This window comes from Drosophila montana, unplaced genomic scaffold (genome assembly GCF_035044405.1).
Source record: "Drosophila montana isolate Dmon_TW-CO22-7 unplaced genomic scaffold, ASM3504440v1 contig_3529_1, whole genome shotgun sequence".
Taxonomy (NCBI): Eukaryota; Metazoa; Arthropoda; class Insecta; order Diptera; family Drosophilidae; genus Drosophila; species Drosophila montana.
Genome location: NW_026998408.1, coordinates 484692 through 496423, shown reverse-complemented (window position 1 = coordinate 496423; position 11732 = coordinate 484692). Strand labels below are relative to the sequence as shown.

Genomic DNA, 11732 nt, shown 5'->3' with positions numbered 1-11732 from the left:
AAAAATCAATGGGTTAAAAAAAGTGGTTGACCAAAAACCGATTCCGCTTGTCAAAGATTTACAATTGGCATCTATTATTGCGTTTTTCACGGAATGTCACAAGTTTCTAGACGACATAGTTCGCAAGATTCGCAGAGTCACCATCTATCGATTAAAGGATATGGGGTTATTTAAGAATCCAGAACTGCTTCAAATGCTCTTCCTTTTTGTTACTAATACGAGAAGGAGCACAAAGAAACTCACCTTTAAGAAAACATTTTTTGGAAGTGTGTTGAGCACGAACATATCAATCATTCAATCGGCCATTCAGTCAATCCGTCAGGCAGCAGAGATTTATATATTTAGATACGAAGTGACGTCATTCGGGGCCGGACGAGCCCCCGGCAGCGTCAGCTGAGAGCGTGCCGCCCACGCGGTGAACGATTTTCTCACCCTATTCTCTCTCGCTCTCTTAGAACCGTTATTCGTATTCGTTGCCGGGCCGCAACGCTTACTCACAAGCCAAACATTGCCACGCATTGCCGAAAGAAGTCGAAATAAACTCTTGACGTCGTCGTCGTCGTCGTCGTCGTCGTCGTCGCCGTCGTCGTCGCTTGCGCTGCCGGCGTGCTGAGCTGATTATGTGTTTAGCGAGGCGGCATTCGGTCAGTACCTTGTGCGCTGTCGAAGAGAACGCATGTGCAGAGACCAGAAACCAAATAGATAGAACTATATATACGACAATTTGAGAAAGCTTAGCCAAAAGTCATTAGCCAGCAGCACGTTTTTGTGATAATGTTTAAAGGTGTACCAACGCTTGCGAATTTGAATTTGCGTTTGCTAACCGGCCACGCGGCCAAGGGCCGTGAGTTTTCCGCCGCACTGATTAATGGCCAGGTGCTGGTGCGACGCACTAAGGCTACGGCAACATCTCTCGACCTGGCCGACGCCAATGGCAGCAAGATCGACGTCGATGTGTACAGTGAGCAGGAACTGCTGAAACGCGCCAAATTTAGGCATACGGGCTTCGAGGTGCAGAAGAAAATCGCAGCTGAGGTGAGTTAATCAGGACACCCAACCACGACCACGAGGTGGATTAATCGGGACACCCACCCAACCAGCTGATATCGTGTTTTCGGGGGTTGTCTCTCGACGGTCTTTATTTGTTTGGGCCACAAACATGTTTGCATCACATAATTATTGATTTTTACAATGCCCATTAAATCCCACACTTTTCAGTTTATAAATACGTGCCATTTGGCGAAATTCGCTGGAAGCAATTCATACCATTTATACAAGTCTGGAGTTGAATTACATTAGAAATATGTTACGGCCAGACGGGCAAATATAAATATATATAACAGGCTTTCAGACAGACAGCCAAGTTCTTATCTAGGTGCCCCTTGAATTTACCTAAAAGTTACGTGCCCAAAAAAAAAGTTGTATATCATGCGTTTACCTTGTTATCTTATCAGAGAGCGGGGCATCTGGTTGAGTCAAGCCGTGACTACTGGAAAATTGCATTGGGAAATTAATCGTGACGTTTTCACTATTCTATCAAGATAATGATAATCCATCTATAGGCACAATTACATAGTTACCATAAATACAGAAGTGACAGGCCTCATCTTGATCCATGAATGATTTAATTGTTTGTTCAGATATTTTTTTCATAATATTTGCTTGGCACTAATTCATGATTCAGATATGTGTTAACACGCAGAATCTCGAAATGCCAAAGTCACGAGAAAAATGTCACACAAAAAGAAATCCCAGCGAGCGTTAATAGCTATATACACATATATAAATATGTATTCATATAAACATATCTAAACATGTGCGCTTTTTGCGAATTTTGATTAGCACTGGGCACTATCGCATGGGAGTCGAGCGCCAGAGCAGAAACCTATTAAATAGAGAACGGGTCTCGCATGTACATTAAATCAATGAATATAAAATTATATGTTTATATATTCTGGCTTTTAGCGTGTCTTGAGGTCCACTCCAAGTTTTGATTGGGCACACTTTTTGGATCTATAAGAAAATACATATCAATTAATGAAAATAAAAATGTATAATACTTAAGTAAATATAAATAATTCACAATTCAAAGTTAAGTAATAGGGATGCCATCAAATGTTTGTATATTCTGGCTTTTAGCGTGTCTTCAGGTCCACTCCCAGTTTTGATAGGGCACACTTTTTGGATCTATAAGATACTAAATATTATAAGTTATGGAAAACAAGAATTTATAATACTAAAGTAAATATAGATAATCTAAAATTCAGAGTTAAATAATAGGGATGCCATCAAATGTTTATATATTCTGGCTTTTAGCGTGTCTTGAGGTACACTCCCAGTTTTGATAGGGCACACTTTTCGGATCTAAAAGATAATACATATTAAAATTTATAGAAAACAAGAATTTATAATACTCAAGTAAATATCCAAATAATCTAAAATTCAGAGTTTAATAATTGGGTTACCAAGTGTTTATATATTCTGGCTTTTGGCATCTCTTAAGGTCCACTCCAAGTGTTGATAGGGCACACTTTTTGCATCCATAAGATACTACCTATTATCATTTATGAAAAACGATAACCAACATTGGCGCTTATTATACTAAAGGAAATATAAATAATCCAAAATTCAAGGCAAAGTTAATTATTTGGGGTGCCATCGTTAGCTACCTGGCTGCTTACCTGGCGTGGAAACGTTTACGTTTCGTTGCCATGGAAGAAAATATAATTCTTGGAGACATGCCTATAAAGATACACACACACAGAGGCACATGTCTAGCTACCAGTTTTTGTGTTCAGATATGTGTGCTAAAATATTTTTGTTGGCACTTGACAAAAAACAAGCCCCTCGCATTTGTTGCTGTGGCTATTTCCGAGAGCGTCGAGCAGCACATAAACAAATGCAACTTATGAGAAAAACACACACAAACACACACACACACACACACACACACAGATACTTTAAGTACTTATTTCGTACTTTTTGGTTTATTTATAATTTTCAATTGTTTTTTTGCGCTGCGTGCGTCAATATCTTGCGGATACTCTTCATTTCGTTTGTGAAAGCTGTCATATGCAAAAAAAAAATAAAAAAGGTGATTATTTTTTTAAAAGGTGGCTGCAGTTGGTTTCCTTTATGGTTATTGTTATTTACACAGTTATTAACAATAAAAAGCCGCAGCTGTTCTTATTAGACTTTCCTTCACGTGACTGCGCCTCCGCAAAAAACTTGTAGGCAAATAGCACGTGCTAAGTTTTTTAGGGGCAACTACTAAAAAGTCGTTCTTAAATGACTTTTTATCAATTATTTGCCCGTTCAATTAACAAATTGACGTCCCGCTGTCGAGTTGGACTCCGGGTGAGCATCTGCCCGGGCCCAGCACGGGCTGATGTCATCCGGCAAACTGAGCTAATCCAATATCCGTAGCCAGGTGTTCAATTGCAAATCAATTAGATTAGACCGGCAATTCCCAAGCTGTCTCTGAATGAATTTAATCTGTTAGAGTATTCAATATTTGATAACCAATTGCTTGGCTATTTCGAAGAAAAGTTCAAATTAACCAAAATGGGAAAATGCTTTTAGCATAAAATTAAATGAGTTCTCTTTGCAAGAGAATTTGAGAATATGAGTCAAGGAGAAGAGAAGACAAATAGAATTGTGTTAAACAAATGCAATAAAATTAATAAGAAATATTAATTTATATAAATTTATATAATAACTATAATAATTAATCTACTTTTATTATTATCATAAGTATAGAACAAAGTTGTTATAAACTAAAAGCTTAGCTTTTGAAATGGAACTTGTTATTCCGAATGTTTGACCTTCGACTGCAGTTCGAACCCGCAACCTTGCTGTTAATTTGTCTGTCGAGCTAAGAAGGTCACTCAGAGATCAAATTTGGAATTAGAAAGCAGAAAATAAACCCAATTTGCATGCAAAATCACACCAAAACAATATTATAATTACCTATAATAGTAAAAACAAGTAAGAACTTCTAGGCGGGAGCTCCCGACTAGGGGATACCCTGAACCCTCTTCTTCCGACAGGCGATAGGTATAGAATGACAAATACTTGATATATATTTACTATTCCAGAAGCTACATGTCAAGTTTGGTGACTCTAGCTCTTATTATTTACCAAAATTGCTCAAAAAACAGGATTTCGATTTCGATTTTTATCGATTACTTTGAAACGGGGCAAGTTATCGAATAGCGGAAACAAGCTCGATCTGCGCGGGGACTAGGAGGACCTACAGCTAAAATTTCAAGTATCTAGCTCTTATAGGTTCTGAGATCCTTGCGTTCATATTGCTCAAAAAACATGATTTCGATATCGATTTTTATCAATTACTTGGAAACGGGGCAAGTTACCGAATATCGGAAATAAACTCGATCTGCGCGGGGACTAGGAGGACTTACAGCTAAAATTTCAAGTCTCTAGCTCTTATAGGTTCTGAGATCCGGACAGACATGGCTAGATCGACTCGGCTGTTGATGCTGATCAAGAATAGATATACTTTATGGGGTCGGAGATGCTTCGTTCTGCCTGTTACATACATTTGCACAAATACAGTATACCCTGTTTATCCATTTTTAATGGGTTCAGGGTATAAAAAAACATAAGAGTATTCAGCTGATGAACGAGAATTAATTCGAAATATTTCATTTCACAAATTATTCACTATATATTTAAACCAAGCCATGTACTTTCTGTTACCATGTTTCTTTCTTTATCTAATAATCTATTTATCTAATATTAATGAATTAATTAACTTTCATAGCATGTTTATGGATCAATTAGTGAATTATTCGCTAAGTGAAATATTTCAATATCAAAGCAAGCCTGGCACTTCAATTTAAATCTCCAGCATATTTAATTTCAATTTTATATCAAAAAATTTTGTATTTACTTTCAGAGAATGTTTTTTAGACCAATATTTTTTAATTTTTTGTTTAAACAAAAGTGCATATGTTCAGCATACCCGTTGTTCAATTCTTTACAGGTAAAATAAATAACAGTTGCTTGAAATTTGTGTTGCAGCGTTTTAGGAACTTTACGAAAAGCAACCAAAAAAAAGTTAAATACTATTATTATGGGTAGTACGAGTTCCATATATATATAGATACGATTAAGCTGTTTGTTTAGTAGTTCAATTTCGATTCGACCTAAAGCAGAAATGTCGCAACGTCTGAGAATGATAGTACGTGTGAAATACCCGAAGAACAAATACCCAAAGTTTTTAAAAATTTAACGAAACGTGCTTAAAACATATTCACATATTTACATACCACATTTAATATAAATTTGAATATATATTTTGTGTCTTTGCAGAAGAAACTGCGAACGCCGCCGCTGCTGAATCTGGTTTTCGCCAATCGCAAGTTATCCTTCTATGACACCAGCTCCGGATCTACGGACTGCGAGCAGAATGCCAAGCTGTAAGTAGAATATATTTTATATATTTTATACACAGTATAGATTCGCACAATTTCGCACAATTTCACATTGACAAAAAGTATGCGCAAAATATTTGAGTTGCCATTTGGCACCTGTTCGCCCGCAGCCGCCCTTTGCCTTTTTTTGCCACGTGGCCTGAAACCAAATAATTACAAATACATTTAGACAAACAGATCTATATAGTTATATGTAGATAGATCTATATTTGCCCAGCAGTTGGTGCTGGTCACCAGAATCCCATGCCCATTTATAGAACTCGCCTATTTTTAAACTAGCTTAAAGTAAGGCAAATAAATTGTTCAGCTCTTACAAAAGTTGACTTGCACAATTAGCGAATTTACAAAGGGAATTGAATGCTCAGCAAAAACAATATTACGTCTTTAATATGTAGCAGAAGAAGGAGAAGCACATGATTATTCATATTTATATATATTTTCGCCAACAAAATATTTACCTTGCACATTTGCACGCATCATTTTTTGAGCACATTTCTTTTGGGCCGCATGCCAAAGCATATTGCATTTGGTTTTTTTTTTGTTTTGGTTTTTGCAAGGATCCCGCCCGGTTGTGAGATACTCTGTTCGCAGTGGCGAAACTTGCAAGGGGAGAAAGTTTTGAGATCTTAAAATTTAGTTCCAGATGCACTAGGAATATTTAAAAAACATTTCACTTACCAACAAAAAGGAGGGGAAACAGAGAACTTATCTAATAGAATGTTCTCACTATTAAGGAATAATTCAAAGTTATGGGATTATATTTGGAAATAAACCATGAACAAAATGGCATTAAAATCGGTTGAATTTTATATAATTTATGGGAGGATTATGATTATATTATGGGGTATAATTACGCACAAAAGATATATAGTTCCAGGGGAAGAGGAAATTATTTAAAGGAATTTTCTCTCCATTAAGGAAAGATTCTCCAAAGTTGTGGGATTGTATTTGAAAGAATAAAATGGCATTAAAATCGATTGAGTTTTTGGCCAATTTATGGGAGGATTATGATCATATAGTTGGGCACAAATAGATATAATATTATAATATATAATTTAAATAAAAAAAAAACATTTCACATTCCGGGAGAAGAGAACTTATTTAAAGGGATGTTTTCTCCATTAAGGAAAGATTCTCCAAAGTTGTGGGAATATATTCGGAAACATGCCAAGATTAAAATGGCATTAAAATCGATTGAGTTTTTGTCCAATTTATGGGAGGATTATGATCATATAGTTGGACACAAAAGATATATAGTTCCAGACGAAAAGAAATTTAAATAAAAAAAACATTTCGCTTTCAAGGGGAATAGAAATTATGTAAAGGAATGTTTTCTCCATTAAGGAAAAATCCTCAACATTTGTGGGATTATATTCGGAAACAAACTATGAATAAAATGGGCATTAAAATCGATTGAGTTATGGCAGAGAACCTACCTATCAAAAAGTTATATATCCTTGAGGGTCTGTTAGATATCTGCTCTCCATATGCCAAGAAAAAAAAAAGAATATTTCGCTGGAGCTGGGGGCAGGCAACACGCGCTCAGCCGCTAATTGATGGCAATATCGGGGCATAAAAATAAATTAACATACATTTATTAAATGAAGATAAGATCGAAATACGCTCAATTCTTTGGCACCAGCCCAGCCCAGCCCAGACCAGCCCAGCCCAGACCAGCCCATAGACCAGCCCATAGACCGTATGCTCCGCGAACTATATAAAATCCGACAGTTTGTGTTGTGGCGCTCATTTCGGCATCGTCGGTCTGCGCGTCGACAAGTGCGAAAAGTTAACCACAATTCCGAAGGAGCAGCAGATTCCGATGGGTGAACGCAGCTTGAGCCTGTTGCAATATGCCACGGAGCAGGCGCCGCTGCCGCTGGACGGCTACACGCCGGAGGAGGCGGCCGAGTTTAAGGATAGCATACGCCAGAAGATCTTGGACGATCTGAAGTCGATGAGCGGCGAGCAGCTCATCCAGCTGGTCAAGCAGAATGCAGCCAAAGTCGTGGCCGAGGAGGAGGAGCAGCAGCTGGGCTCCAAGGCGGAGTCCGTGCAGAACGATGCCGATTTGATAGATGCCAATATCATAGCCGAAATGGTCGCCGGCATTTGCACCAAGAGCCAAAAGGCCACCTTCATCAAAGTGATAACCAAGTATATCAGGTAAAAACTCAGGTGGCAGGCGAGCCCTCCCAGAGGGGGGGAGTGGGTGGGGTGGGGGACCCCTCCATATTGCGGCTAGACATGGGCCAAATAATGCTCCAATATTGCCATTAAAATGGGCTCAGTAATGCAAATAGCTTTGTGTGTGTTTACACGCTCGCATTCGATTTGAATGGGAAGATAATTAATTTATTTTATTGCCAATAACATGATTTAGAAATTAGCGCCTATCTCTCCCCCCGTCTCCCTCCCCGCTCCCTCTCCCTCTCTGTCTGTCTCTCTCTGTCGTCCCACAATAAATCTCGCACATTTGGCTAATGTATAAAATGCCAGCTCGTCTCGCAGTTGCTTTCATTAAACCGACAACAGTTGAGCTTTGCGAGTCAGAATATATTACGCATACGCCATGGTCTTAACTGAGGATATTGTTGCATTGAAACGGCAAAGCGAAGATGGGGAGGCCAAGGTGCGGGAGGAGCTGTATAGGCGGGACAAAGAGCAGGAGACAACCGAGACGGCCGCCATGATCGAGGAGATCATCGAGGGCATCTCGCTGCAGAATCGCCGTGGCACAATCGTCCGCACTATATCCGCAATTATCAGGTATATAGTAAATATCGGGTATATAGTATATAGTATATATCAGGTATATAGTGTATAATATGCTATAGATATCGAGAGTGTGTCTATTTATGGGTTTATATGAGGCATCATAAATATAGACACAGCGACACGCCTCCCGCCCCTAATTACATTTGATTTTTATGTTTATGACACGCCAATTATATATATACTATATATACTGTATATATAATTTTGATATACTATTTATTTCCCTAGAAATCAGCGACGCAACTATTCGATAAGGCCGTGAGTAAAAATCAGTGTTTCGTAGCGTGCTTTATTTTTTTTCCAGTGTTCTGTTATGCCTTTTTGATTAATCTGAATTTATAGAGTTTTCTTAGTTTATTCTTTTATTATATAGTCATAACTTTTTGCGCACTCAATTTGCTTGGAGCGCCAATTAATTGACTTTAATTGAATATTGAAAAGAAATATATTATTTTAATTGACATTTTCTCTGATTAATTTGACACAGCTTGGCAACTCTGGCAATTGTGCACGACTATTTTTAGGCACTGTAGGTCTAGACCTAGCTAATTACCACCTTCCCCAAACTGGTTTTACGTATTTATATATTTCGTTTTGAGATTTTTTGCAATATTGTTTTGTTATTCCCACAGAAATTCTTTACCCCCAAATTATTGAAAACCCCTTTCGAAACTTCTCTTACCTTCAGCCATCGGGAGCAGGAACAACGCAATGCTGAGGATGTGCTCTTCGATATGTTTGCCAGCGAGGAGACGGGCCTTATATCCATGGGCAAATTCCTGGCCGGACTGAAGACGACGGGCATACGACGCAATGATCCGCGTGTGCGCGAGCTGATGGACAACCTAAAGAAGGTGCACAAGCTGAACAACTATGAGACGGGCTCCTCCGCAGAGACGCAGCATCTCAACCGGGAGACCTTCAAGGCGTAAGAGTTAACTCAACCCCATTTATAAAGATTAAATAATAAATAATACTTCTTTCTTTTAGCGTCGTCTCGCCGAACATTGTGCTGATAGCGAAGGCATTCCGTCAACAGTTCGTCATCCCGGACTTCTCGAGCTTCGTCAAGGACATTGAGGACATCTACATTCGCTGCAAGGGCAATACCGAGGGCAAACTGGCCGACTACATTCCCCAACTGGCCCGTTATAGTCCCAATTTCTGGGGCGTCAGCATCTGCACAATCGACGGACAACGCTTCTCCATTGGCGATGTCGAGGAACCCTTCACCCTGCAGAGCTGCAGCAAGCCCCTGACCTATGCCATCGCACTGGAGAAACTTGGTCCCAAGGTTGTGCACTCGTTTGTCGGCCAGGAGCCGAGTGGACGCAATTTCAACGAACTCGTGCTGGACCAGAATAGTAAGTGGAGCTGGCTCTAATCTCCCTTCGATTGTCGACCTTAACTCACGTCCGCTCTAATCTCCCTTCGATTGTCGACCTTAACTCACGTCCGCTCTAACCTCCCTTCGATTGTCGACCTTAACTCACGTCCGCTCTAACCTCCCTTCGATTGTCGACCTTAACTCACGTCCGTCCTAACCCCACTTCGATTGTCGACCTTAACTCATGTCCGCTCAAACCTCCCTTCGATTGTTGACCTTAACTCACGTCCGTTCTAAGCTCCCTTTGATTGTCGATCTAACCCTTTTTTTGCTCTCCCTCGCAGAGAAGCCGCACAATCCCATGATCAATGCCGGAGCCATACTCACCTGTTCGCTGATGAACGCTTTGGTCAAGCCGGACATGACCGCCGCCGAGATCTTCGACTACACGATGTCCTGGTTCAAGCGTCTGTCGGGCGGCGAATACATTGGCTTCAACAATGCTGTCTTTCTCTCGGAGCGCGAGGCAGCGGATCGCAACTACGCTCTTGGGTTTTATATGCGCGAGAACAAGTGCTTCCCGAAGCGAACGAACCTGAAGGAGGTGATGGACTACTACTTCCAGTGCTGCTCCATGGAGACGAACTGTGAGGCGATGTCTGTGATAGCCGCCAGTCTGGCCAATGGCGGCATTTGTCCCACAACCGAGGAGAAGGTCTTCCGCCCGGAAGTCATACGGGATGTGCTCTCCATAATGCACTCCTGCGGCACCTACGACTATTCCGGGCAGTTTGCCTTCAAGGTCGGCCTGCCGGCCAAGTCGGGCGTCAGCGGCGGCATGATGCTCGTTGTACCGAATGTGATGGGCATCTTTGTCTGGTCGCCGCCTCTCGATCAGCTGGGCAATACGGTGCGTGGGTTGCAGTTCTGTGACGAGCTGGTCAACACCTTCAACTTCCATCGATATGACAATCTGAAGCATCTATCGAATAAGAAGGATCCGCGCAAGCATCGCTACGAAACGAAGGGTCTATCGATTGTCAATCTGCTTTTCTCCGCCGCCAGCGGCGATGTGACAGCTCTGCGTCGCCATCGTCTGTCCGGCATGGACATCACCTTGGCCGACTACGATGGTCGGACGGCGCTCCATTTGGCCGCCTCGGAGGGACACTTGGAGTGTGTCAAGTTTCTGCTGGAACAGTGCCATGTGCCGCACAATCCCAAGGATCGCTGGGGCAATCTGCCCGTCGACGAGGCCGAGAACTTCTGCCACTCGGACGTGGTCGACTTCCTCAAGCGCTGGGCCGAGAATGCCAAGGATGCGCCCCAGGAGTGCATCACAGAGTCCGTGACCACCAAAACCGCCGCCGATGAGGTGCGTCGAAGGGCCTACTTTAGTCTAATATCAGCTAATGAATATTTATTATCCTTTCCAGGAGTTACCCTGCAATACAACCAGTCCCTTGCCCACAGAGTCCGAGCCCCGGAGCAGCAGCCCCGCCTCCTCGGAGGCGGGCAGCACAGCCAGCGTGGACAAGACCAAGCCGGGCCTCTAGAGACCTACTGACAACAAATTTACATATATACATATACATAAATATAACTGTAGAATCTCGCTTAAATTATTCGCTTAATCATCTCTAGTTAATATACAATTCTAGTTAGCTATCCGAACCCAGCATACATACCATAAATTATATACGATATATATAAAGAAATACCTATTTATGCTTCTCCGATCAAAGTGAACATAATCGGCATTTGTACTTTGTAGGATTTTAGATAAACATTCTAAGATCTGCCCATTGAAAGCAATGACAATAAGAAATGTATTTTAAAATATCCCACAGAGTTATCTTATATAAATACTTAAATAATATATTGTTATATACATATTATGTATATTATTATATAAGTATCATATATACACATAAAGTTATTTCCACCTGTGACTTGTGAACTTTTATGTATTACACAATTGTCAATTGAAAGTGTTTCTTCTCTTAAGTTCCTTTATCTACGTGTATAAATTAAATAAAACTTATTGAAATCTTAAAAATTGATTGTTTTCATTTGCCCGATCCCAGAGATCCCAATTCAACTCTATAATATAGCAGTCCTTGTTGGTGAGTTGTCTTTGCGATTCAGACAACCAAACAATTAGACTGCAG

At 40.6% G+C, this 11732-nt stretch overlaps 1 protein-coding gene across 9 annotated transcripts; it reads left to right on the top strand.

Moving 5' to 3' along the window:
* Window positions 1-704: 704 nt before the first annotated feature.
* On the top strand, window positions 705-11279 carry GLS (Glutaminase). Of its 9 annotated transcripts, none has more exons than XM_064692168.1 (7): window positions 705-1035; window positions 5335-5441; window positions 8463-8492; window positions 8923-9162; window positions 9225-9598; window positions 9906-10936; window positions 10998-11279. In XM_064692168.1, exons 1-7 carry the CDS (start codon window positions 775-777, stop codon window positions 11115-11117), a joined length of 2163 nt encoding a protein of 720 aa, XP_064548238.1. In that variant the 5' UTR covers window positions 705-774; the 3' UTR covers window positions 11118-11279. The 9 variants fall into 9 exon arrangements, with proteins under 9 accessions (XP_064548238.1, XP_064548240.1, XP_064548243.1 ...); XM_064692173.1 differs by lacking the exon at window positions 705-1035 and adding an exon at window positions 4855-5005; XM_064692176.1 differs by lacking the exon at window positions 705-1035 and adding an exon at window positions 5165-5203.
* The last annotated feature ends 453 nt before the right edge of the window (window positions 11280-11732 follow it).

Coding starts and splice junctions, on each gene's coding strand:
- GLS (XM_064692168.1), top strand. CDS start 775: ATGTTTAAAGGTGTACCAACGCTTGCGAATTTGAATTTGCGTTTGCTA. Junction 8,493..8,922: donor CGCAACTATTCGATAAGGCC/GTGAGTAAAAAT, acceptor TCTTACCTTCAG/CCATCGGGAGCAGGAACAAC. Junction 9,599..9,905: donor ACTCGTGCTGGACCAGAATA/GTAAGTGGAGCT, acceptor TCTCCCTCGCAG/AGAAGCCGCACAATCCCATG.